At 53.6% G+C, this 26,390-nt stretch overlaps 9 protein-coding genes across 9 annotated transcripts; 6 read left to right on the forward strand and 3 right to left on the reverse strand.

Annotated features, from left to right (window-relative positions):
• Window positions 1-193: 193 nt before the first annotated feature.
• Window positions 194-1,009, reverse strand: A1O7_06778 (ureidoglycolate hydrolase; the record flags this gene model as incomplete). The annotated part of the gene is made up of 1 exon (XM_007760779.1): window positions 194-1,009. The coding sequence occupies one exon, from the start codon at window positions 1,007-1,009 to the stop codon at window positions 194-196; it is 816 nt and encodes a 271-aa protein (XP_007758969.1).
• A 1,507-nt stretch (window positions 1,010-2,516) lies between these two features.
• On the forward strand, window positions 2,517-4,117 carry A1O7_06780 (uncharacterized protein; the record flags this gene model as incomplete). The annotated part of the gene is made up of 4 exons (XM_007760780.1): window positions 2,517-2,573; window positions 2,650-2,954; window positions 3,003-3,145; window positions 3,759-4,117. 4 exons carry the CDS (start codon window positions 2,517-2,519, stop codon window positions 4,115-4,117), a joined length of 864 nt encoding a protein of 287 aa, XP_007758970.1.
• Window positions 4,118-5,732: 1,615 nt separating this feature from the next.
• On the forward strand, window positions 5,733-6,431 carry A1O7_06781 (uncharacterized protein; the record flags this gene model as incomplete). Its single annotated transcript, XM_007760781.1, has 1 exon — window positions 5,733-6,431. One exon carries the CDS (start codon window positions 5,733-5,735, stop codon window positions 6,429-6,431), a length of 699 nt encoding a protein of 232 aa, XP_007758971.1.
• An 828-nt stretch (window positions 6,432-7,259) lies between these two features.
• Window positions 7,260-7,826, reverse strand: A1O7_06782 (uncharacterized protein; the record flags this gene model as incomplete). Its single annotated transcript, XM_007760782.1, has 1 exon — window positions 7,260-7,826. The coding sequence occupies one exon, from the start codon at window positions 7,824-7,826 to the stop codon at window positions 7,260-7,262; it is 567 nt and encodes a 188-aa protein (XP_007758972.1).
• A 983-nt stretch (window positions 7,827-8,809) lies between these two features.
• Window positions 8,810-9,881, forward strand: A1O7_06783 (uncharacterized protein; the record flags this gene model as incomplete). Its single annotated transcript, XM_007760783.1, has 2 exons — window positions 8,810-9,327; window positions 9,377-9,881. The coding sequence occupies 2 exons, from the start codon at window positions 8,810-8,812 to the stop codon at window positions 9,879-9,881; spliced, it is 1,023 nt and encodes a 340-aa protein (XP_007758973.1).
• Window positions 9,882-10,576: 695 nt separating this feature from the next.
• A1O7_06784 (uncharacterized protein) lies at window positions 10,577-13,505 on the forward strand (the record flags this gene model as incomplete). Its single annotated transcript, XM_007760784.1, has 2 exons — window positions 10,577-13,201; window positions 13,278-13,505. The coding sequence occupies 2 exons, from the start codon at window positions 10,577-10,579 to the stop codon at window positions 13,503-13,505; spliced, it is 2,853 nt and encodes a 950-aa protein (XP_007758974.1).
• A 3,543-nt stretch (window positions 13,506-17,048) lies between these two features.
• Window positions 17,049-18,023, forward strand: A1O7_06785 (nuclear transcription factor Y, alpha; the record flags this gene model as incomplete). The annotated part of the gene is made up of 2 exons (XM_007760785.1): window positions 17,049-17,364; window positions 17,428-18,023. 2 exons carry the CDS (start codon window positions 17,049-17,051, stop codon window positions 18,021-18,023), a joined length of 912 nt encoding a protein of 303 aa, XP_007758975.1.
• A 2,137-nt stretch (window positions 18,024-20,160) lies between these two features.
• On the reverse strand, window positions 20,161-23,141 carry A1O7_06786 (DNA topoisomerase I; the record flags this gene model as incomplete). The annotated part of the gene is made up of 4 exons (XM_007760786.1): window positions 20,161-20,295; window positions 20,355-22,643; window positions 22,708-22,961; window positions 23,078-23,141. The coding sequence occupies 4 exons, from the start codon at window positions 23,139-23,141 to the stop codon at window positions 20,161-20,163; spliced, it is 2,742 nt and encodes a 913-aa protein (XP_007758976.1).
• A 616-nt stretch (window positions 23,142-23,757) lies between these two features.
• Window positions 23,758-24,817, forward strand: A1O7_06787 (ATP synthase F1, gamma subunit; the record flags this gene model as incomplete). Its single annotated transcript, XM_007760787.1, has 4 exons — window positions 23,758-23,816; window positions 23,878-23,927; window positions 23,976-24,634; window positions 24,689-24,817. The coding sequence occupies 4 exons, from the start codon at window positions 23,758-23,760 to the stop codon at window positions 24,815-24,817; spliced, it is 897 nt and encodes a 298-aa protein (XP_007758977.1).
• Between the last annotated feature and the right edge of the window lie 1,573 nt (window positions 24,818-26,390).

The raw sequence follows: 26,390 nt of genomic DNA on the forward strand, positions 1-26,390 counted from the left end.
TTGGACTGGCCGAAGACTTGGTTTCGGCTTGAGCGAAAAGTCTTGCATGGTTCGAATTGGCAAATGATACCCCATTAAGCGTCTCGTGTCGGGGACATATGAATAATGCACCACACAGCACGCCAATGCTGTCCTTGACCTGCCACTTTTCACTCGCACTTTGCCTTCCCTCTTGTCCCGGCGCCTCATCTCATCACAGCTTTGCCGTCCCACTCTTCTCATCCTGCAGACCCAACCCCTTCAGATCCACACGCAGACTATTGCTCCCCAGCAGCACCTCCTGGCAATCATCCTCCGCGACTTTATTCACAAACTGCGTGACGAGAAAGTCCACCCTCTTCTGGCCCAACACGACCATAGGCGCATGCCACGTCCCCGCCGCGTACGTGACCGCCTGATCTCCCCTCGCGACGAACGCACGCAGCCGAGACAAATCGGGCGGCTTAGTCACGACTTTCGATGTTCCATCAGGGAACGTTGCTTTGACGGAGCCGGGCAGCGACGGCGCCACAACGACCAAGAACACACTCCCCTTGTCGCTTTCGCCGGCGGACAGGCCCAAGGGCGCGAACGTCTGCGTCGTATACGGATGGCGTTCCAGAATGTCGGCTTTGAATGCTAACCCTCCGGAGCTGGAGCTGGAGCTGGGGGTCGTGTCGATCCCGATCCCGCTCAGATTCCGCGGGAAACAGGAGAACATGCTCATTTGAGGCGTCGAGCGCGGAGTGGTCGGTGGGCGGACGGGGTAATTGTCGACGAATAGCGAAATCGGGGACGTTTTCAGGGCGGAGTTCTGGTTCGCCAGTACCGCGGTGGGTTGATGCGGTGCGTGGAGAGGAGGAGGAATTGTCTCGGCCGTCCTGGGTGGATGGGTGAGAGTGGGTGGGAAGGGGGAAGATATCGCTGTGCCGAACTCGGCAAAGGACGACGGCGTCAATGGTTCGAGCTTCAGGTGCTCGACATGAGAGTGAGGGTGGGTTGAGGGTGGTGGGAGTGTTGGAGGCGGCATTGCGGGTGAGGTGACGGAAGGCACAGAGGATTGTCTCTTTCCACCTAACGGACTTGTCGGCGCATAAAACCCCGGAAATACTTCCTTGTTACTGCATAAAATTAGATATCGCAGGTTTGAAAGTTGTGGTATGTCCCAGACGAGGCTGATGCTTGTCCTTGCACGAGTTCTGTTGTCCAAGCCGGTGGTGATACGAAAGGTTCGTCTCCTCAGGTCAGGCACAGATTATCTCCAGATGACTTCTCGGCTCTCTTCTTGATCAACAGGTCCTACTTAATTAGGGCAAGGTAAGAGTACTTTTCGGCTTCGCACTGAGTGGTTAACAATCGCTAAAAATACGAGATAATGTACGAGGGTAAAGCCTTGAACCGAACCCGGGGAGTTGAGCGATGGTATTTGACCCAGATGTCAGCCAATCATAGCACGTTCACTGGAGGTGGGTGGCTCGTGAGAAACAAATGTAGCTGAGCGAGATTTAGACGTCGCCCTTTGAAAAGAATAGCGCAGTACTCAGGACTCGGTTAGAATCCAATGCGATTGTGGTCCGGTACTATGAGCCTCACACAATCGTTCGCCATCGCCGAAAGTACGAAAAAACAAAACAAATTAGAAAAAGACAAAAAATGGCGGCACCCAGAGTCGAACTGGGATCGGATCGGAATAGGTCCACCTGGCAGATGTTGAGCCACAACGATACATGCTAACCCTTACACCATGCCACCCTAATGATTGTGACCAATTTTTGCCTTTTACGTATATCAAGACTACATTTAGCCCGAGCCTCGGCTAGGTGCGGCTAATCCCTGAGGCGTGTCACGTGCCGGTGACTCCGTGTGTTTGTGGCTTTGAGTGATGAGAAATGTTACAGAGAAGTAACCTGCCGGATGATGCGCGACTGGGTCTTTTTACATTCAGCGACAGAGAGTGCGCCGGCGAGGCTGTCACGCAAGTCGATGATGGATGTTGTCGCGGAACAAATGGACCGGTCGAGGCACAAGGCGCTGCAAGGCGCGGCACGTCGCGTATCTTACCTGCGAGGAGCTTAACTGGTTCGATGGGTATACTTGCGAGGAGCTTAACTGGGTCTGGATGGGGAGGCAAGCTAATTAATGTAACCCAGGCTTATATGCAGATTCAATAGTTCGAGGTCTGAAAGAGTCTGGAACCAGGTATTTTGTGAAAGTCGCAAGTTCCTCATCTGTTGTTTATGTGCCTTGCTGCAGTACCCTCATGCCACCGCTCACAGCATCGAAGAGCCATGGTCAGCCAGAAGGGCACTATAGTGATTGAGGTTGCAGAACTGCAACAAAGCTCTCTTACCGATGATGAGGAGAACCAACAAGAGCTCTCCAGCAGGAGCAACACTATCCGACAGGGTCGCGATTCGTCCACCTGAGTGCCGGATTGATATTCACCATCTTCCTGTCGGCTTTGGACACGTCCATCATATCGACTGCGATACTTAGAATCACTGACTAGTTCGGGACCGTGAAGGACGTAGGCTGGTATGAGTCTGCCTACAGGATCACCAACGCCGGCATTCCAGTCCACCTGGGGCAAAGCTGTAAGTTGCGGACTCACCTCGATTGTGGCAGGAGAGGAAGACGAGCATAGAGGCTGACCGGCAGTGGTACAGCCAGTACAAGTACTTCCCAATCAAGAGGGTGTTCTTGCTTACGGTAGTCATCTTCAAACTCGGCAACACAATATGCGCCGTCGCTCCTAGCAGCTCCTTCCTGGTTCTGGGTAGGATGGTTGCCGGAATGGGAGGGGGAGGGGCAGGGTCCGTGACAGGAGCATTCATCACCATCGCGATCAGCGTCAGACCCCAATACAGAGCCGCATATATGGGAGTCCTGGGCGTGACGTCCGGAACGGCCAGCGTCGTAGGGCCGCTCCTGGGTGGTGTGCTGAACGATGGCCCGGGGTGGCAGTGGTGCTTTTGGTAGGAAGGGAGCGTGCGACTGCTCCTGATCAAAGACTCATGCTTCAGCAAGATCAGTCTTCCTCTGGGCGCTCTGGCGGCTTCCATCATGGTTATGACTGTCAGGCAACTTCCGTCGCCCGAATCGGACCAAGTGCCTTTGAAGGAGAAGGTTGTTTCGCTAGATCTAGCTGGAAGCCTGCGTGTCCTGGGTAAGTGCCATCTTGCATGGTTTGACGAAGTTTCCCAGAGGTGACTGACCTTCGGTTCTGAGCAGGGTCGATAGCTTGTCTCGTCCTCGCACTGGAGAAGGGAGGGAGGGGTCTCTCCGTCCTGGAGAAACTGCCGCGTCGTTGCCAGCCTCGCATCCTCCACCGTCCTCCCTTGTAATCTTCGTCATGAACGAATGGCTGATGGGTGATCGAGCTATGATTGAGCCCCTATCTCCTCAGGAAGCGCCCTATTGTCATCATCCTAATCTATCAGTTGTTCCTCGCAGGGCTGCTTTTCCCGCTGTCATATGCCCTACCAATCCAGTTTCAGTCGGTCGGCAACCATTCTGCTTCAGAGAGCGGTCTTCGTCTGATACCGCTAGTAGCGGGCGTTTCAGTTTTCACCATGGTCGCCAATGGTGTTCTCACCTTCCGGTGACACTACACCCCTTTCCTAGTTGTCGGCGCCATTGCTGGGACGATTGCTGTCACCATGGTTCACACATCGGGTGCAGATGCGAGTCTAAGTTCCTGGATCGGATTCGAATTTCTGACAGCGACGGGCGCGGGCCTTGCACTCCAAGTTTCATGATCGCTAAACAGGCAGCTGCAGGGGCGGAGGATATGGTTGCGGCGACGGCTTTGACGCTGTTCTCGGAGAACCTCGGCACATCCATCTTCATCGCCGCGACAGAAGCCGCCTTCACCAACAGTTTGATCTCCGGGCTGGGACACAACGTCCCGAAGCTCAAGCCCGAGTTGGTGGTCAACGCTGGTGCAACAGAGATCAGGAAGTTGTTCGCGAAAGACCAGATCCCCGGGATCCTGGAGTCATATCTACAAGGCTGCAAGGATAGCCAGCTGGTGCCTGTCGCATGCGGAGGAGCGGCGACGGCGGTCTCGATGCTTCTGGCTGTTCCTGCGATTGTGCGGTCATGGGACGATTGGAAGCACAAGCCGCATGCTCGGTAATCCAGGACACAGGTACCCGAATTGACATCTATCGTTAACATCTATCGGGAGGCTGGCAGGCGTAGTCCGTACTTCGTAGTTCCGATCACCTTCAACCCATCACCGAGCCATCAAAAGGAAACGACCGACATGGTCCGTGTTGTCGTTGAGTGGCGTCCCGAAGGCGGTCAGCAGACCGTCGAGGTGGCAGCGAGAACGTTCACAGCATGCTTCTTTCTCCAGCTTCTGACCATCGGGAGTATGTCCGTAATTATCTCGTGCAAGAATGGGTCATATGGATGTGCGGCACGCAGAGTCGGTCACCTTGGGCCTGTTGATTGGCTGAGGATGGCGGTGTACAGCTCGAATATGCAAGGGGGCGTCGAAGCCGCTGTGCGATCCTCCACCAAGACGCCATTCAGAGCCCCATGCGGCCCCCATCAAGACTCTGCGCGCACTTGGCCGCTGCCCTCGGCGAACGTGTTACCAATCCATTCTTCACCACGTCTGCACTCTGCTTCTCTAGCTCGTCCACCAGACCGTCGACTCCTCTTATCAAATGTCTGATCATGTGGCACCTCGATATTTTGATAATGTCGGAGATCTGGCGCCGACGGTGTCCACTCAGGCGCCTGGCCTGTGCAGCCGCTTCATCAACCGCCCTTGCAGCCATCGCGCACCGTCGCTTCTCAGCCAATCTCTCGTGCAGACGACCACGTCAAGTGGCGGCAAAGTGCTCGCCTTCGAGGCTTAGCCGTGCAGCAGCGTTCATGAGGAGATGTGCTTTTCCGAAAATGGGCTTGTCTCGCTAACTAGGATATCCAGTCCATCCAGATGGCATTTGCTCGAGCACCGCGCTTCCTTTGCTCCGCAGGATTTGTTTCAACTCTGACTGTGATATTTTAACATCGTGTTTCAAAATGCTTCGAGGGCACAGGGATCGCGGTGGAAAGATTCGACGTGCCATGGGATCCTTCATGCTCTGCGACGCCTAGTCGTCGTTACCCGTGCGCTTCCTCGAGCACTGGTGATGATTGCCTCTCACTGAACCACGATTCAATTCCGCCACCGACCTGTTCCAGTCACTCTGTCTTCGCTCTTTTTGTTTAGCATTTCAAACAGGGCCCAGAGGTGGCAGAGCTTGCCCTTGTTACGACTCCAGGAGACCAGGCCACCCTTCGAACCCCGGTTCGATTGTTTCTTACGTCCACGTTTATGCATGATTATGACGACGATACGAATCATGAGCTACCAGTGTGAAACGAAAACCACGACGGTCGACCGGCGTGACGAATCAGACGCCGAGTCCTTCCACTCGGCCAGGTCAACTGTAACGAAACGAAACTGCAACGGCCTCATCTCCAAACTGAACGAGAATCCCGGGCACACGCATGCCATATTAAACCATGGAAACAACCCAACAAGACTACGGTCAAAGACCCCAGGTTCTCAAAGATCCAGCTCTTCACAAAGGTCGCAATCTAGATCACGCCCAAATTCCTTGCGACAGGATTCCGTCCCGATACCACGCCGGCGAAGCAGCGTGTCAAGGCCCAAGCATCGACATCGCAGAGATTCCGCAACGCTACACCATCAGAGTTGCCAGTTGTTCTCCTCGCTGGACGGGATGCTGGCCATGAGCAGGGACATCACTCCTCTTCCGAGTGTGGCCACTTCGAGAACTACTACCCGACACGCCTCGCTTGTTGACTCAGACAGTATCCAGCGCGTCTGTGAAAGAATCGATGCAAGGCTAGCCACAGCAGCCGATCCCGAGGGCCATCCAATCGGATACCCTTATGCCTACGAATACTCGAACGTCCTGCCAGCAGGCAGTGTCGACAGTTCCCCAACACTACCATGCGGGTTCAACGCGGCTGTGGACGAGCACAGCTCCCTCCTGTCCCGTGCCCAGACAGCCCCAACAATCAAAGCACAGCAGAGACCACAGCTCAACACGGTAATCTCCTGGACATCCAACGCCACCCGGCGCACCGAGTACGAGAAAATCGACCGTGCCCACAGCGGGGTCCGAGGATTGGTGCGCCGTGTATGGCCCCAGTGTTTGCGGAAGAGGAATGGCAGGAGAGGATTCTTTACCGGCGACTGCGATGGCGACAGCGTGCGCCGATTTCGTATGGACGTAAGTGACGATGACGATAGTGACGCGGAGGATGAGACAGAGCGCAATCTTGATCTTGGAATTTTCGACGAGAAGGCCGTACTGGAGATTGTCAATGCCGAACACCCCAGGAGTAATGGGCCTCGCAAGGAGGCGCTGAAGGGGAAGGAGGTGAAAACGAGGAAACCCTGGCTGTCGTGCTTCGACTTATGACAAACAGGCCTGATGACCGTCATGATAAGCTGGAGGGTTTAATGATGGGGAATGTCTATGCTGTCAGATTTTGCATTGCCATGGTTGCAGCCTCCGTGTTCTGGTAACCAAGTGACGTGGATTTTGACCCGACTTCTGCTGGATGGTCTTACAGATGGTCTGATGACATCCTGCCATACAAGTACATATGCCACATAATTCTAGCCGCTTGTGGCTCTCTTTTCGCAAGCGAACCTCTCCTAGCTGTGCAAGTGCTTGTGTCAGAACCTTTAAGGGCGGACACCTAGTTTTATCGATCTGAGGCGGGCATCCTTTGTGGGATTGGGGCCTTCGTCGTCGGCGACATCCCAAAAACCGCTTCAGAGCCAGAGAAGTGGGACTCTTCGAACAGTACAGGTGCTGTGTACGCCTGTCATTTGCTGCGAGATGATTCCAGTCTCATATGGGCCGAGCTGTGGACCCCGCAAGGCATCTGTCGTAACAGCTCCATGAAGGTGTCATGTTTCGAGCCTGGAGCCCGAGCAATGCATGTGTCTCCGGAGGTGAACATCCATCCTGGTCCGACCACCGCAGGTGATCGCAAATGTGCCCTGGATAAGAACATCTCCTCCATTGCAGTCGTCGGAAGAGCCCTCCTTCAGGATGTCCGCAATTCTCTTCATCAGCTGGGCTTCGGTTGCAGTTACCCCTCACTGTCATTTCTGTGGCGGTGTCTTCCAGCAGTCATATTTAGTTCTCATAATGTTGTTTGAGCCTCCTATACACACGTCTCCCGTTGTCGTTTTGTAGGACAGTGTTTCGCTGCAGGAACGCGTCCAGCGGCACCGCTCACAGCAGTTCGAAATCATCCAGCTTCTCTCTGTACTGCAGAACATGCCTCTTGACTTTGCTGCCGTCTACCCATGTGACGAAGTCCTCCATGCCCCTAGAGACTAGAAAGGCCGGATCCGTCACAACTTCGGTTCCCACCCGCACATGGCCCTGCTCCACAAACTTGTGCGCCGTGGCGACATGCTCGACCATTGCGTTCCGCACCATCACAATTCCCAACCGGCGGCGACAGAACGCAGAAACAGTAACATCCTTCTCTATGCTCGATAGGCCGGCGCCTTGGCTGCGATTTTGCTTGAGGATCCCCATCTGGTGCAGTTTCTCCAACATGGTGGCTTCCATCTCGACCCGGTATGGGTCCGTCGGGTCCAGATTGCTCAGCATGTGGGCGAGCTGCCTCAGTCGACCGCACAAGGCGTTGTACTTCGAGTAGTCTAGTTGGTGGTTGAGGTGGTAGCGTCGCCGGACTGCGGCTTCGCGGTGCGAGGGTCCATCGGATTTGTAGGTGAGGAGGTCGACTTTGCGGAGGAGGCGGGACTCGTGGTGTTTGAGTTTGCGCACCATGGTCAGACGGAGTCCAAATGAGAAAGGCGGAGAAGCGCAAGAAGAGCCGAGCGTATATTGAGTGAGGGAGTGCGTGAGTGAGAATGCAAAAGTGCAGAGGATTGAGAAAGATGACTGGTCAGGTCGAGTACAACTCAGATTCTGAAGAAAAGTTCTGAGCAAGGCTGCGCGGGCAAGCACGAGGCTGTGCTAGGCCGATCCTGGCCGATTAGTGCGGGGCAATGTCGTGCGTCTAGCATGGCGGTTATCGCCGGATCTAGATTCCTGTAATTTCAAAAGGTGCTCAATCAAAGTGAATCTTCTTCCAGCAGAATCCGTTTCTTGCTCCACCGATTCTTGCTACGGCCGCAGCGGGGATATTAGCATACTGATTCGGGACACGCGAGGTTCGACTACGTTACAGACATAACATGACTGGCTTTATGCCAATTAGCTGTGCACAAATCGACGGCACCTCACAAGCATCTGTCACAAAAGCCGCCTCTGCATTTACAGTAAAGGCCTTAGGTTATCGTGGAAGCGACTGGCTAAGCTGCTGTTCTCGACGTCGATTGACCGACCAGTCTCTCCAGTCACTTGCTACAGCAGCTTCGACCACGAAAATCCTACGTACTTGTACACCAGTGAATTCGTGTCGGGATCTTGCTGCGACCTGGTTTATACACAGGACTAACAGTTATGCTTGTACGAGCGTACAGTGGAGTCTGTAACCGTGGGTGCTGCAAGAACGTCACCAGTACTCACTTTATCAGCGAAGGCCTCTTGACGTATTGTCCCGAGGTTCGTCCAGGGCCGTTGATTTTAAATCAAAAGTGTTCGAGGATCTCCAATCGACGCCCGCGGGCTTGGGTAAGTGGAACCAGAGTCCGCCCTTGAACACTTATCACTCTGCGGTCCCCCATCTTTCGCGCAAGTCTGTCCCATGCCAGAGCATACATACCATCTCTCATCCTTTAGACGACAGACCAGACAAGATCCTCAATATGAAGGCCATAGTAATGGATGGAGAGCCTGGCAAGGCATCTCTGGTCACTGACCGGCCTTATCCTAAGCCGAGACCGGGTTATATTCTTGCCGACGTGAAGGCCGTCGCACTGAATCCCACAGACTGGAAGCACATTGACAAAATCAACACGAAAGGCTGCCTGGCAGGATGTGACTGGGCCGGCGTGGTTGCAGAAACAGGCACCGGATATGAGACACCTTGGAAAGTTGGAGATCGGATTGCCGGGTTCGCGCACGGCGGCAACTCGCTGCAGCCCGAGGACGGGGCGTTTGCAGAGAGAATCGCGGTCAAGGCCGACCTTCAACTGCATCCGCCAGCGAACATGTCGTTCGAAGACGCCGCAACGCTAGGCGTGGGTGTGGTCACCTGCGGACAGGGACTGTTTCAGAAGATCGGGTTGAACTGGCCGACTGACCCGTCGACAAAGGGAGAGTTCGTGTTCATCTATGGTGGAAGCTCGGCGACTGGTACTCTAGGCATCCAGTTCGCGAAGCTGTAAGTCAAATCCAGCACGGCTGCACTCGAGAAATACTCACCTCTGCAGGGCGGGGTATCGAGTCATCACCACTTGTTCGCCACGAAACTTCGATCTGGTCAAGTCCCTGGGAGCTGAGGCTGCCTTCGACTACAATGACCCCGAAGTCACAACCAAGATCAACGAATATACCAAAGGGGAACTCAACTACGTGTGGGACACGATCGCTCTGCCGAAGACTGCAAAGATTTGTTCGGAGGTGATTTCGTCTGGTGGCAGATACGGCTCTATCTTGAAGGTCGACTTCCCACGCAAAGACGTCACGACAACAATGACCATGGGATATACGGCGACTGGGGAGCCTACAGATAAACCAATGTTCAAAAGCTCGGCTAACGAGGGTGATTTCGAGTTCATGAAGAAGTGGGTCAGGGCTGTCGAACCTCTTCTTGCGGAAGGCAAGTTAAAGGTTCACCCGCCCAAGGTGGGCAAAGGTTTAGAAGGAGTCCTGGAAGGTCTCGATCTGCTGAGAAAGGACAAAGTCAGCGGGCAGAAGCTGGTGTACACTCTGTAAGGAGAAAATGGGGCCTGGAGGCTTGCTATGCGGGGCTTCTGAAAGTCGAGGTGCGGTCCTCCGAGGTCTTTCAGGGTCGCACCTTGTGAGGAATGCGGACGTGTAAACTCCCTGTGAACGATGTACAAAAGGTAGTCAAACTGTGCGAGGCAGGCTGAATACGGAGTACAAAGGATCGATATCCATGGACTCACAATCCGACAAGCCTCAAGAGCCACCTCACTTGGCCATATCGAGTCATACGGCGCGACCACCTGCCCTGCCAAGTGCGAGCCTGTTCCTGCCGCGGCCCCCCCATGACGCAGTCATCCTGCAACCTCGATGGCCGCCGCCAAAAAGTTGAAACGCACTGGATGCTCAGCCATGAGAGCAACAACAGTGGCTGTGACACCGGGTTGACGATCCAGTCATGCATGTCGTCTCGTAGTCCTCGGTCAACTAGACTAGCTTCTTCAAAGCCACGAGCGATGATGATCACCTGTCAACAGACAAGCTTTACCCCATGACATGGAAGTGAGCCTCCGGACGCAGCTGCTGCTCGTCACTCCAAGCCAGGCCACGTAACAGAGCGGACTTTTGATTTTTCCAACTTTTGTGAGAATATATGCTGCAGGGTGAGCCCGTCCGTTTGGCTGAGGACGACACCTTCGTATTCCGTCTATCCGCTGTGCCCTCCCTCTCCTAGCGCAAACATCATGTCAACCTACGATGCGGTCACAAATGGCGGCTCGAAGGCCGACGTCGCTGCTGTTCCCACAGCGAATGGAGACGTGAAAGCACCCCAGATCAAGGTTGATGCTCCTAGCAATGCTCCGGCTCCATCGACAGGCTCAACACCGGCGCCGGGACAGTTGCTGACGGGCAAGCAAGAGCACTATCTCAAGCGAGAACTCATCTCTCGCCAGGTCTCGGATGAGATCGCGGAACTCAGTACTCCCACTGCCCTTCAACGATTTGGGGCTCCCTTCCGTTCCCAGTATGGCGAAGTCTCGCCCATGGACTCGGAGCTGCCCATCCTACGGTACATTTTTGTTAACCATGTCCGCAAATTTCCCTTCCTCAACCAAGCGAAAGAGAAGGAGTTTTGGCAGGACAAACTACAGACCTTCCTCGAGTCCTTCGCCAGCAAATACATATCCTCTTCAGAAGACAGGTTGGAAGAGACCAAGAGGAGGAAGCTGGCGAAAAAGTCCGCGAAGCTGGTCGAGCTGATGATGGTGTCTGGGCTGCCAACCGCCTCGGGCTATGAAGAGAGGATACGTTTTGCCGAGATGGAGGTGGTTGACCGCGGTGCCAATGAGCAAGGCCTGGTCGTGAATATACCCGAGGGTAATTATATCAATGAGTGGGACGTCAACGTCGCAGGCGTCAGAATCACGTCGGTTAAGCGAACGGTCCGGTACCACCAGCATGCAGAATTTCTGCTACGAGTCAAAAGACCCAATCAGCCAGAAATCTTCATCGGTAGACGGTACGGGGAGTTTGTGAGGCTACACAAAAGGCTACGCACTGAGATGCCTGGCAAGGTCCTTCCTCCTTTGCCCAGAAAGAACAAGTCCTCCACCTTCGCCTCGGTCATGCCGTCTGGGGACAACGATGCAGAGTCAGTATCCTCTGCATCTACAGAAGCGAGCCTGGAAGAGCCTGGAAGGAATTTCCTACCCCTCCACCGACGCCTAAAGTCGGGCAATTCCCTCAGCCCTAACCCGGGAGGTGGCTCACCCAAATCATCGTCCTCGCCCCGTATGAGTTTGTCAAGAGAAAGGAGTCCCAGTCCAGGTCCACAAGCCGTGCGGTTGCATCGTGAAGATCAGAGAGTATCATTGAGAGCCTTCTTACGAACTCTCTTGCAGAATCCGAACATCGCACAGTCACGATCTATGACTGATTTTCTGACCCTTCAGCCGATACAGTTGAATGAGGAAGAACAAGAGGATATCGCACGGCGGAAGGAAATGGATGCTCGACGCCTCGAAGAGCAGAGAAAATTCTACGATATCGCCAGAAAGCGGGCGGCGGAGCTTGACACGTACATGGAGACGTTCCGCAGGAACATTGTGGAGGCTAATGGACTTACCAAGCTCTTTGCCGAGATACGCGAGAAGGAAAAAATCGAGGATCTGAGCCCAGAGTATCAGAAATTCGCAGAATGGTTGAGGATAGAGGTGGCAGCAACAATCTACCACTTATTCTTGGCCGAGGACAATTCTCCTGAATTGTTTGCGCAAGCGAAACGGATCCATTCTCTGGTGCCATATACAGTACTGAAGAATGCGATACGGATAGCAAATCCTGCTGCAGTCATGTCGGCCGTTCTGGATCTGTTCCTTGCTCAGCCGTTCGGTACGAGGTCGTTACTGCAAAGAATATTCTCGCAGACCCTCAATGATGGGATACGGCAATTCCAGAAGCCCATTGACGATATGATTGCCAAAGTGGGAGACCACGTCCTGACGAACAAGATCAAGGCTTTCGTTGACAGTCCCGAGGAGACGAAAACTGCCGTCCGCACCGAGGCGCAGAAGGAGGAGGTCGACGTTGTTGTTGCCATTCTTCGATCGGAGCAGTTCCAACCAGAACTCACGGCGCCACAGATCCAGCGCGTCTACAATGCTTGGGTTGCTTGGAACAGCGCAGTAGAGAATGACGACGAAGAACTCCAGCAAGGCGCTGAAATGTTCTCCCATCTCAAACAGCTTCTCAAGTTAATGACACGCCAACGGGACAAGGCTATGATGGCTGCCATGATCGAGGAGCCGAACACTTTACAGCTATTCCGTGACCTCTTCACGATATTCTACGAGCCTCTCGTCCGAGTTTATAAATCGGCCAACGTCTACGGCAGCATTACAGACTTTGCAGTATTTGCCGATGACACCATTAAGACGGTTGAGATTGCCCAGAGACAAGACGTCTCCGCAGATCCAAACCAAACAGTACAGTCATTCATCGATCTCTGTGCTCGACATCAGCACAACTTGTACAAATTCATCCACGAAGTTCATACGCACGATAACGGCCTCTTCACTGCATTGATGGCCTGGATTGAGGGTATCCTCGAGTTCCTCCGCAAGGGACCGAAGTCTGGTGGTAAGCTGGATATGAACGCCATTCTCCAGGGAGCGCTAGATATGGGCACCGTGAATCGGGAGATTGTGATTCGGGAGGTTGACGAGCTGATCGCGTGGCAAACGGCGAGGAAAAAGTGGCACAGCGACAAAACGAGGCAGAAGATGGCGGCGGAGGGGACGAGTCTGTCAGAGGATTCAACCGGGATGCCTGGAGGTAACTTTAAGAGCAGTGACTTCGGGCTACATGAGGTGAGCAGCAGCCTACTTTTCGTTGCTTCAGAACCTATCTTCCAGATATCGACGCTGTACACTGACATATTCCCAGGGTGATCTGATGGACCTCCGCATCTCGGATGAAGAAGATGAGTTCGACTCCGAAGAAGAATCCGCAGAAGATGATCTCGACCCAATTTCCGCCGAACGCCGCCGACGAAAGAAGGCTCAAGACAAGCTCAGAAGGAGCGCTGGTGAGCCTGTCAAGCCCGAGGTCAGCGAGATTCTGAAATTGAGGGAGCCGTTCTTGGCCATGTTGAGAGCTGTGCTGAGCGACTAAGCACGACTTCCTCGAAAGGACGACTGTTTGATGTTTGGTATTAGTCAAAAGGGACGCCCTATCTTTATCGCACGCAGAAACATAGAACAGCACGAGAATACGACACGGCCAGATCACGCGAAGGCGCACTTGTCTCGGTCAGAAACTTACGACCACATGCATATACGCACTAAACACAGGCTGAATGCTTCACAAGCGATGGGATTGGTTCGGAGATGTGCATTCGAGCATGTGAATTGAGACCAGGCTCAACGTCCTCGGCAGGGGACTGGAACCTCTCATTCCGACCTGCGCTTCGTCTCAGCTGTCACATGAATCCGGCGGAGCCAAAGCTCTAGAAACAGCGTCCTGCTTGATGCAAGTGGTCTCCTGATGCTTAGGTAGAGTGAAGAAACATGCTGAATTTCGGTTCTGAGAGCGAATCAAAACCCTTGCTAGACAAAAAGAGGCGGTTGGTGGTTTTGATTGGCAAGACAAAGAAAGCAGGCCGCAGGAAGCTACGAGAATACGACTGATCGAATGCCTAATTGGTGGAATAGAGATATTCCACGAACCGAGAGGAGCTGATTGGGACTCCACGAATTCCTTAAGGCAGACTGGGCGCGACTAGTATGGTCTCAGCAGGCTTCGAGCATCATGAGGAAGCGCGACCGTCTACTCCGTACAGAGCACCTGCTAGTAACGACCCACGGCTGAGCATACTCCGTACTCGGTACGTACCTGGGTATATAGCGGTCAGGATAACCGGATTGGGCGAGGAGCGGAGACGGCGTCGATACGGCCTTCCGGCACGTCATACTGGCGTGTTAAGCGACGCAAAGCATGCGACGCTGTTGCTGACACATGAGACGCGGGAGGGAGTGCGTTGAGTGCTCTGATGCGAGGCGTCCTGTTGCTTCACGAGGGTGGCTGGCACGGCTGGTTCTGGTCGGGTCAAGGAAGCGTCTCTGACCAGGAACGGGCAAAGGATCGGGACGGTCACATGACGTAGCATTCCTACTATTGATTTGACTGCGCGCCCGGCAGCACAACAACTTCTGGTATGATTTCTTACCGCTAGAGATCATCTTCACACTCCCCTCGGCCAGGTCCATCGTACTGTGCACACTACCGTGTAGAAGGTAAATCGAATTCTCGTGCGTTCGTCGGCAGTAATACCCAATTCTGCGCTACTCAAAATTGCATGTGCGGTCCAAGGCCCAGAGAGGTATAGTGATCAAGTGGATCGGCATGGTCACGAGATGAAATGGTGGTTGGCTCCTGCCTCAACCAGACATTGCAAGCGAAAGAAAAGCGGGGCTGGGCGGCACTAGCGAACAGAGTTTTTGCAGGTCGCCGATGCCGACGAGTGCCGGGCTGGGCAGATCAGCAGCGTGAGCGGTCTCCCACTTTCCGCCCTCCAGCCAATATTCTCTCACTCTTCTTCCTCCCTCTTTGTCGCCCAATAGCCCTCGTTTCACCTCCAGGCTGCACCCAATCAAACCCAGTTCGCAGTCGTCCTTCGTCCACTCATCACTTCAAAAAAATACCGTTTCTCGCTACGGCAGCACGCAACACGCAAGACATCAGGCCGGTCTTTTCACGTGGGTCCCGGTCCCAGGGCTGGCGTGTCACAAGAGAGCGCGACAAGTGATCAGAGAAAAGACCGAACCAACCCCAGGCCAGGCGGCTCTGAGCCTACACTCGTCGCCGGTCGTTACTGGTTCACCGCATCACATTTTGATTCGACTGCCCTCTCCACGATCCACGTTCCTGGTAAATAACAACCACCTATCATCATTCAGCGTCGAGTATAGCTGTAGAGCCTTGCGCGCATCAGGCATATCAAACAGATCAAACAGTGCTGAGCAGAACCTCGCGACACTGAGGGTTGTGCGTCCTGCCGCGCTGTGATCTCATCAGCCCGAAGCAAAGCGAGCAAGCAAGCCACCCATCAGCCCGACAGCCATCACCCCAGTCACTTCAGCCAGCTCTGCAATCTGCAAGCCCGCCCACTCTTGCGAACTACGCTACTACTACTGCTGCTACCTCGCCCATTACTCACCGTGGGAACGACCCGCCCTCACCGCTGGCACTCTTCCATCACACTGCAACACAAACCACAACGCGCCTGACGTCCGTCACCGATCGTTGACGGACCGACCGCCATTCTGTTCCCCAAAATCCAAACTCCATCATTTCCCCGGCCTCCCTCAGCAGTGCACTGCCGAGCGGTTATCACCAGCACAAGCGCTTGCAGCACAAACAGCATTTTTTGACCTTGTCGCCGTCGGCAACAACGCGTCAAGTGCTGCCTAGAACATCATCGTCGTCGACGTCGCGCACGAATAGTTGCGCCCGGCGCCATCAGATTTGAAGAACCTGACAGCTTCATTGTGGGCAGCAACCCCAACTCCCGCGGCTGTCGCATCACGTTTTGGGCAGCAACCACGGCTGATCCAGGAAAAGAACAAATCGCAAACTCCTCCACGATCGAGACCGGGAATTTCATCATTCATACAGGAATAGAACCCCCAGCTGCCCAGCATCGGGAGTGCCTTGACTGTGGGACACGGAGACTAAGAGGTGAGCTGCATGGACTTGCCAACACATCACTGCAGGCGCACTCTCCAATCGATTGCTACATAACCATGCCCACCCAGCCCCGTCCTCCAATAATCGACGCTGCGCTCTACCAGAGCCAATACTGACCCATTGTGTGCGCAGTACGTAGTCTATCAATCTAGCAATCGAATCGCCGCTCACCTTCCTTCCGCGCGCCCCTCGAATCATTCCTCGCAGTCGCCGCGATTCCAACAATCCAATCCAGGCTGCGCGGCGCGTCATATCCAAGCTTCTGGAAAGCTGGAGCACTGCCAGAACGCGTCGACGACAACAACAACAGTGATCGCGGCCGCGGGAGTGAGGCAAGAGCTGGAATCCACGGCGACAGTGTGACGTCTGGGCCACGCATCGTCATCCATCCCGCGCCACACTCGTCCTGCCTCGAGCAGAAGTGACAACTCATCAAAGCGCTAGACCCCAGCTTTCCTGCACCGAAGCCCAATTCGAGGCGAACTCAGCCGGCCATCCTGGACTTGACCCGCCTCATTTGTTGACCGTGTCTTCCGTCAATATAGTGAGTGGACCGCTGGGTTCAGACCACTTTTGACACCTCGAGAGCAAGTCACCATCACCTGCGTTGCCAACAATTAGGTCAGTGATCCAGTGACTGGCAGGAGCTGCGCTAGCAACTAACGCAAGGGACCAGGCTCCAACCTGCCGCTGCTAGGCCCTCCTATCAGAGAGTCGAGCTGCCTTCACGGCAAAATCTCAAGGCACAGCGGCCCCAGAGCGCGTCTCAGCTATCCAGCTATCACCGTTACGCCTCTCCGGACCTGTTGACTGCCCAGCTTAGCCTTCGGGAGCCTGCGTCTTTCCGTACGCGCGACAGCTGAGGCGACCCTCAAGTCACCTTACACGGGCCGAGAACCTCTCTTCTTTAGCCCTGCACTGAAGTATCATAGCGAGCCATTCAAGCATCATCTCTGATCCGTATTCATCATGGAGTACCCGCCGCAGTATCAGCAGCATACTCAACATCCTCATCTGCAGGGAGGCTATCAGACGTCGCCACAGAGCGCCGGCCCCGGCTCTCTCCAGTCACCATCGGGTCCTCAATCGCATATGCAACAACACAATCCGAATCAAGCATCTCCTATCCTTCCTTCTCAGACCCAGAACCATTATCAGCCTCAACCGGCTGCCGGGGTCCATCAACCAATGGGCTATCCTCAATATGGTGTCAATGCAGGAATGTCACAAGGCTATGGCATATCGCCCACTCAGGCTGCGGCCATGGCCACAGCAGCGGCATCAGGTCAGTAGACGCCGCCATCTGCGCCACTTGGGAAAAATTCATCGACTGACTCTAACCCTGTAGGACAAATGCCGCCTCTCCCGTCGACTGTAAGCATGCCTCAGGCGGGACAGATGAATGCGCAAAGGCGCATGAGCCAGCATATCACGAGCCCTCATGGACAGGTGTCTCAGCCCGCCATGAATCATGCCTTGCCTCGACAGTCTGTTCCACCCGCCATGCCTCCCCCACAGCAGCCTGTTCAGGCACAAGAGGAGATATCAGGTGGAGGGGCTGAGGAGTCTCCCCTCTATGTCAATGCGAAGCAGTTTCATCGCATCCTGAAACGGCGCGTTGCCCGACAGAAGCTAGAGGAGCAGCTCCGCCTTACCTCCAAGGGCCGGAAACCTTATCTGCACGAGTCGAGACACAATCATGCTATGCGCAGACCTCGTGGTCCCGGTGGTCGATTTCTGACCGCAGACGAAGTAGCCGCACTGGAGAAAGGCGAAGGGGGTGAGAACGGTACCCCGGTCATCAATAAGCCCGACAAGGCGACGTCGGGTACGAAGAGAAAGGCTGGGACCAGCAACAACGAGACACCCAGCAAGAGGTCGAAGGTCGCCAGCGAAAGCGCAGAAGACGATGATGACGATGATGGCGAGGAGGATACCGGCTAAGCCTGGACCTCCATTTCGCATCGACGTTCTTTTGCCTGTCTTTCCTTTGTCTCTGCATACCGAGGGTCTGCCAGTTTAGCAAGCGTTGTCTTTGGCCTGATGATGGGGAAGGGGTCATGGTCGAGTCGGGAAGGGGGATCTTTTCCATTTCACTCAGGCTTGCTGGTCTTGCTGGAATAGTCATCTGGTTATCCTCACTTTTCTTTTGTCCTTCAATCTTGAACATTACAGAGAGACGGGCTCACGCCAGGACACGCCAACTACCGTCGCATGCTGCCGACTACTGCTTCTTCTAGCCACACAATCGTCTCTACAGGGCGGCTTTCCCTCTCCACCTTCATGTCTGCCAGTCTGCTACAGGGAAGGGGAGTTCATTCGAGATACCAGAGCCATTATCGATCACGACTGTCGTTTCCGATTGCCTCTTGTCCCGGTTACGGGGCGCGACTACGCGTCTCTTATTCAGCCTCTGGGAAGATTCTGAAGTTGGTTTTTGCTCAGGACGCCACCACTCGGCGCATTCCCAAGAAAGCTGGCCGGAATCTGCTTGGCCTTGCGGCATCATTTCACCGCTTACACTGGCCATGCTTCCCAGAACGCACTCTACCAACCACCTCTCAGATCTTAGAGTCAATGGTTCACCTCACAGTGGAAAGGAACATTGGAAAGCGCAAGCAATAGCAACCACAGCACGGGTTTCCAGGGAGGATATTTGATACTTAGCACAGGGGGAACACTGAGGACGCACATTCGGCAAACGAGAACGACCCACGTGCACGCGCACAACATCACGGACGGCATATTTTCACTTCTGGTTCATCGGCTGAACCTTACATCTTTGAAGGTCATCAATCGTTTAACTTTCCCACTCACTTTCTCCTTGACGACAATCGTTGAACGAACCACTCTGACGAATCTCCTTATGCATATCTGCATTTCTGCTTTTCAAGTCGTGTTTTGAACAAATTGTGTTATGCATTGCGCGGACAGGAAGCAAAGGATGTGAGGAAGGGATTGGCCGGCGGGTTGAGAGGATGCAGCAGGGCTGGATGACCTGGGCAGAATGAAGCGAGTGCGCACTGAAGGACTGGGCTGGCCTGGGTTTGATGAGCAAGCAAGGCTTTCCCGATGCAGTGCCATGGGCCTGTGCCTCTACTTTGTCCCCTGACGACTAATCCCGCCGCCGACGCGAGCAGGGTCTCCTGAGGAGTCATCTCACCGCGGCGGGCACAAGGAGTCATAAGGGTTCCATGGTGGAGTACAGTGCTGCGTGTCCAGGCTGAACAGATCATGCCGGCCAGCTAAGTAATTGTACAGATCAGACAGGGGCTGAATGCTCGAGATGGTGTCTTTTCCTTTCTAGCTGAGCTATGAGACTTTTCAATCCGATATGCTCTTTAATAACCATGCCAGACTTTGAAAGCGCCTATTCGAGTCCAACATAGCTTGAGTAAGAAGCCCGCGTACACAACTGCATGGTGAGAGGACATAGGCTGATCAAGGGGAATCAGTGAAAGGTTGAGATGTGGCTATCTTGCCTCTGTCGAAAAAGTTACAAAGGACTCAGCGAACGATATTCCGGACTTCGTAGACTGAGATAGAAAGGCATGAAATGTGACTACGCTGAACGATAAATGAATGCTCATTCTGTGCGATGTGCGAGGTAGTTCTAGCTCTAGATCTCTAGCTCTTGCAACTAAGTACGGAGTATGTATGCTGCTGATATGGATGCGCAACGCTACCTATGCCATCCCATGCCACCCACGCCTCTTTGCGATGCTGGATGAGAGACAGACAGTGCGGTGCACTGTCTGGTCGAGCTTTTCAAAAGTCTCCAAAAACAACGATAGTGATTTGAATCAGAGGGGAGCGAACGAGGGGTGTTCGATTCAGAGGAGTCACCCCAAGTCTCGGAGTGATGGTCGTTCGAGTCTGACTATTGTGCCGCGTGAAGTCGTCTCGTCAATGGTCATATGCATATGGCAGTTGAAAGTCGTTGGACAAGTCTATGTGGCTTGTTGCGTTGGTAGATTTGCAGATCTCCTGTAAAGACCGGGGTGTTTGTGTGGTTGCATCGAGCTTCGGGCTGAACTTCGAGTAAGGAATGCCATTGCCTTACGGGGCGCCCATGGTCGGCCTAGAAAGTCCAATTCTCGTCGACGGATTTGAGGGCCCACTCGAACTTTTCCCGCAAGGTCTTCGAAAAGAACTTCTCGATGGGCACGTTGAACTTCTTGCTGAAGACGACCGTCAATCTCGGATCAATATAGTTCTGAGTGGTAAACAGTCAGTAGATGGTCTCAACGAATCACAAGCTCGTGTGACACTTACAATCTTCGAAGTGCCCAATGCCACCTCTTTATTGTTCTCCTTGTCCTCTGCCTGGATCGCCATGGTAGCAATCCTGGTGTCCAGCTTCTTGATCTGCTCCTCGTACTTCTCGACTGACGGAGACTTGCCCTCGGCTTCGACCTTCTTCGTTTTGTTTTCCTTCTTGAACTTCTTCTCCAGCTCTGTCGCAGCCTTGAGACGTTCCTCAAGGTCCTTGTGTTTCATCTCTTTCTCGCCTTCAGCTTTGAGCTTCTCGTTATCTTTCTCGAATTTCTTGGTGATCTTGGTCTTCTCTTGCTCAACCAGGAATGCTTGGTGTTCCAGGATCCATGCTTCATCAATGTCGTCAGGCAGTTCGAAGTATTCAGTACCCTTCTTCTTCTTGATCTTAGGGTCCACATCGATCATCATCTGCTTCATGCGCCATTGCTGGTACTTGAGACCTTTGATTCGTTCGCCCAACTTCTCCATCTGACCTGCATGTCCGGCCCCCACAGTACGTTTGTGATTGCAGAGAATGGCGACCCTTCGGTTGGCATCGTTGTAGTCCTTGACTCTTTCGGCCAGAGAGCCTTCCGACTTCATTTCCGAAAGCAATTGAGACATGGTGTACGAGGCGTTGTACGTACGAAAGACCTTGGCGGTCAGGCCGTCCATATAGCTCTTGAGATGTTTGTTGAGCGCGCTGGTGGTCAGGCGGTCGAAAAGATCATCGCCTTCGTGCTTGGGCGGCCTCTTGAAAATCTTCAGGTTCTTGAAAACTTGCGGATCTACCTCGAATTCTTCGTGGAAGCGAATGCTGTCCTTGCCCAAAAAGTCAAAGATGACAACGTTGGGTGGGCGTAGGGTAACGTTCTCGTACTTCAACGAACAACAACCGACGGTGTCAGCCTCATCGTCTCCTTTCTCGTTGCCCGCTCTTAGCGCAAATCGATCGATCAGGTACATAGCAGTGGCCCTCTGGCGATCGACGGTCGGCTCTGCCTTCAGATCTTTCTGGTAGTCCTTGCGGATGCGGTCGATGTGCTTTTTCAGCTCGCGGGCCTTTTCAAACTTCTTGTAGTCACTTTGACCCTTGATGTCCGAATTTGCAGCCAGCATGACATACTTGTAGTTGCCGTTGATGTTTTCTTGCCACATAGCTAGCCAAGTGCCTTGTTTATCGTGCTTGATCTCCTTCCATTTGTGTCCTTCGGGCGGGACTGGCACTGTGGCCTCCTTACCAATGTTGATGGTGATCTGTTCAGGCATGACTCTGGTCTTGACGTGGCCAGTTTTGGGATGGTCGCCGCGGCCGCGAAACAGGCCAGGAGGTTCGACTCGAAAGTTCCCCACCTTTTGCTTCTTACCGTCCCATATGCAGTACATGTACGGTGCCTCAGCTTCGTCCTTTTCTTGTTTGAGAGCCTTCTTCTCCTCTTTAGAAAGTGCCTTCTTGGCTGCCCTCTCGGCCTCGTAGTGCTCGAAGATTGGCTTGAAGTCGCATTTGGAAAACTCCTTAATCTCCACCTTCTCGCCGTTTCTGTTCTTGGCACCGCCAGTCTTCTTGAGAATCTCTTTGAAATCATGGAAGAAGTTCTTCTGGAAGGTTGGGTTCTCGACGTTGTGAGTGGAGTTGAGCATACTGCCGAAGAAACCGGCAACTTCTTCGGCATCCGGGTGAAGTGTCAGGGGCTCCCCGTCGTACTTCATCTTGACGTTCTTAGGCAGCTGCTTGTAAGGTGGAGGAAAGACAACACCGCTATGTTGCAGAGTCTCCCACTTGTTTGTGCCGTCACCCTTTGTCGGATCCTCCCACCAATTGACAGCTTCTTCGTCATCCTCTTCGTCTTCAGGATCGGCACTCTCTTCCTTCTTGACGGATTTGGATGCGGCGGCTGTCTTTTTGGTGGTTGAGGCAGGTTGCGACTTGACCTTTTTGGCGGGTCCAGTGGCTTCGGCTTTAGCCTTCTTGATGGGTGCACGCTTCGACAGAGGCTTTTCATCATCGCTGGACTCTTCCTTCTTCACTCTTTTCGCCGGTACAGCTTTCTTGGGAGCCTTTGCGCTCTCCTGTTTCTCCTCCTTTCGGATTTGCTTAGCCTCCTTCTCGGCAGCCTTCTCAATTTTCTGTTTCTGCTTGGCGAGTTTTTGGCCCAGAGGGACGTCCGAGTCCGAATCTTCACCAATCTGATGGGCGGAGAGTCGCGGAGGCATTTTCACGACTTTGCCATTCGCTTTTGCCTTGGCCATGAGCGGGGCATCGTCTGAATCGGACTCAACAGCTGTCGACGTCCTTCTTTTTTTGCTCTGTATGCATATCAGCCTATGTGATCTTTCGCAAAGACAGGTCCAGCTTGACAGGGTCGCATACGAGTGGTAGATCATCATCACTGCTTTCTGCGTCGGCATAAGCGGGTCGTGTGGCACTCTCCCTGGACTTCCTCTTTCCCGTTCCAGCGCCGTTGACAAGGTCACTCTTGTCGTCTGCAGGTGATCCGTTTTCCACCTTGACCTCGCCATGTGCTAGCGAGATACCTGGCATTACATTGCCGTTGGAAGGAATTTGGCGATCCAAGGTAGCATCGACGGAGGAGGGGATCTTGTCCGCAGACAAACGCGGTGCGACTATTTGCATTGTCAGATGTACGATGCGATGAGATAGGGATGGCTCAAGCGTCAGGCAGAGCAAGAGACGCAGCTGCCTGGAGAACATGAGAAGTGTGTGTAAAAGGAGAGCATACCTCCGTTTGTGCCATTTGACTTTCTATTGCCGGCGAGCGGTATGTCATCGTCCGAAGAAGACATGATTCGCGTGAGGTTCGAAATGTACCGCGGTGATTTGGTGCCCGTAGGCCTTAGGTGTTGGCAGGACCTTAGTATAGCAGGAGAGGAACGGTAGTAAGAGGCAAAGGATCGAAAAGACCTCCAGAACGCGCCTCGGATAGTCGGAATGATGGGCCGAACTAAATGGTAGCAGCAATCCCTGAGGTGAGCTGGGCGAATGGAGGTGATGGCGGAATGTCGGGAGTGCGAGTTGAAGTACAGAGTAGAGAGCGGACAGTGACGAGAAGTGGTAGAAGAGAGAGGGAGATGTGAAGAATGGACGAAGCCGAGAGGAAGACGAGGAAGAGCAGAAGCCAGCCAGCCAGTCGTGTCCGTTTCGTGAGGCTAAAGCGAGCCTGAGTTCCACTCACTGAACTCTCAGACTCCAAAATGGCCCTCGCAGGGAGTCGCCCTCAAATTCCACAATTCCACCACGGTTGAAAACACACTAACTGAGAGCGGCCTAGCGCGACTCAATCCGCCAGCTCTCATCGGAACCTCAGTTTTGGACGGTTTGATGCACCGCAAGCGAATCTCCTCTCTTCATTGCATCCCTCGTAACCGCCCATTGACAGCTTCGCGGCCAGCAATCCTCATCATGATGCTGTCCAGAGCTGCACGACCTGCCCTTGCGGCAGGCACCGCTGCCGTCGCAAGGTGAGCTCATCGCATTGACTCGGCCTTGCAGGAGCTTGCCCTGGTGCTAACCGGTTTACAGGACGGCCGCCCCCCAAGTCGCCGGATATGCCACTCTACGCGAGATCGAGGGTACGATGGGCAGAACGCATGGTAGCTCCGATATCTAATCGCTTGCAGGCCGCTTGAAGTCGATTCGCAATATTGAAAAAATCACAAAGACCATGAAGATCGTGGCCTCGACCAAGCTCACCCGCGCTCAGAAGGCTATGACCGACTCTCGACGTTATGGCCAAACGTCGAACCAGGTCTTTGAAGAGGCCGAGACCAAGCCTTTGGAAGAGAAGAAGACCCTGCTGGTGATTGCCAGCTCGGACAAAGGTCTCTGTGGTGGTATCCATTCCGGTCTCTCACGCGCCACTCGCCGCATGCTCGAAAACGACTCTGGCCTCGACCTTGCCATTGTCGGCGAGAAGTGCAAGGCTCAGCTTGGTCGCTCCAATGGCAGGAATGTCGTGCTCAGCTTCGCTGGCATTGGCAAAGACGTTCCCAGCTTTGCCGATGCGCAGGCTATTGCCGACCAACTTGTCTTGCTCCCGGAAGAATATGCCAGCATCAAGATCCTTTACAACAAATTCGTCAATGCTCAGAGCTACGAGCCAACGATCATCGAGGCCTATTCAGAGGAGGCCATCACCCAATCTCCCAATTTCGCCGCATTCGAAATCGATGACGAGATGCTTCCCAACTTGAGGGAATATTCTTTGGCCAACTCTCTTTACTGGGCTCTTGCGGAAGGACATGCTTGTGAACAATCTGCCAGACGGAATGCTATGGATGTGAGTAGACATGCTATTCCCGCTGTGTTGGTAATACTGACGTTGACCTTCCAGAACGCCTCCAAGAACGCCGGAGACATGATCGGCAAGTTCACCATCCTGTACAACAGAACCCGACAGGCGGTCATTACCGGAGAACTGGTCGAAATTATCACAGGTGCCACTGCGTCTGAAGATATGTAGGCTTCGTTTCAGACGAGAGAAAGTTGTACATACCACCCGACTTCAGTGTTCCTGGCGCAATCAAGGCTTTTGAAGTTTCAAAGTCACGTCCTGCATGATTCAATTTCTTTGTAATGCTTACATGGCAGCTGTGAAGTCGTCGCCTGCTCGCTGTCCCGCAGTACTGTTCTTCCGCACGAGAAAGAGTCATCACTGCGTGGGTACAGGTGCTTAATTGAACAGCTCATTGACTGCCACTGCCCGAGTCAGCCTCACTACCATATCTTGTGCTTTATCTAATCCGCCGCATTCTCTTGATTTCTCGAAACACCAACGATTGCAAACACGCTCTCGGCCCTCGATCATGTCGGCTTTCCCAAATTGGAACCAACTGGAATCCCGAGTTTTAGCTCGAGTCAAGGATGAGGGACCATCGGCAAAGAAGGTCTTCGAAACCAGAGGTAATGTCTGAAGCCAATATCGTGTTTCTCATGTGAGATCAGCAGTACTGACAGTGTTGTTGGATACAGAACTCAGAACCCAGAAGTCGCTTGGAGCACCAGCAGCAAACGCCGAAGTCCCACGACTGATACTCATGCTGACTGCCGCCGGTGTTTCGACATGCATGATGATGGCTCTGGAGCAACGTCAGTTCCTTGACTGTGTTCTTGTCACGCTCATCATTGTGCCCTACCCACCATTCCTCCGCAAATTCAAATGGCTCCTTCTTACTGCGCTACTCTCGACGGAGGTCTGGTGGAAAGTGAAATGTGCGATAGTGTTCGCTTTCTTCCATGCCATGGTGGCGATTGATTGGGACTACGCGATGGAGACGGTCAAGAACGCCAAAGGGATCGTGCTATGAGGGTTAGCCGTGTCGGCGAACGCGCAGCACCGAGATGTGTCTAGGTTCAGGATGTTGACAGAGCTTCCGAGCACAGGATCGAAACAAAGTTGCCAGGAATGCGGATGATGTTAGGCAAAAGGCCGAACGTCAGAAAGCCAGTTGAGCAAGCCAATGAGCGCTCCTGTGGAAGGCCAACAATTCTCGCATTGAGGATCTTGCCTCGCTAAGCCAATTCCATGTCTTTGCTATCATATCGGTAGACTCTTGGAGAACACTCCAGCCTGTCCAGCTCCGGCATCTTGCATCATGCGCATGCAATCCTCCCTCCGGTGATCATGCCCTTTCGAACTCCAAGGAAGGCGGACAACGGTCTCTCTTTCCTGGAGTGTTTGATGTCGGCATCCGCCATGTCTAACATCGCTACATGTTGTATCAATCGTACCTCTACATGACCACCATCTCCCTGGAGGACGCTAAACAACCTTGAACATCCGCAAAGGAGGACCACCATGTAGACTCCAACTGTTGGTTCATCTTTGGTGGTGCCTGACTCCAGCTTAGCTCTTCCAGCTCTCATAAGGCTGGATTAAAGGTAGAAGGAATAAGTGTAGGACAGTCTGTAGTTGTGATCACGTGCATTGCCCCTTTCGCAGCGAGCCTCGCGTGTTTCCTCCCATCTCTACCGTCTGCATCTTTGTCCGCTGGTCGCAGGATGAGACGTCTTTCTATGAACTACTGGCAATGGTT

The sequence above is a fragment of the Cladophialophora yegresii genome (assembly GCF_000585515.1).
Source record: "Cladophialophora yegresii CBS 114405 chromosome Unknown aczIN-supercont1.5, whole genome shotgun sequence".
Classification (NCBI taxonomy): Eukaryota; Fungi; Ascomycota; class Eurotiomycetes; order Chaetothyriales; family Herpotrichiellaceae; genus Cladophialophora; species Cladophialophora yegresii.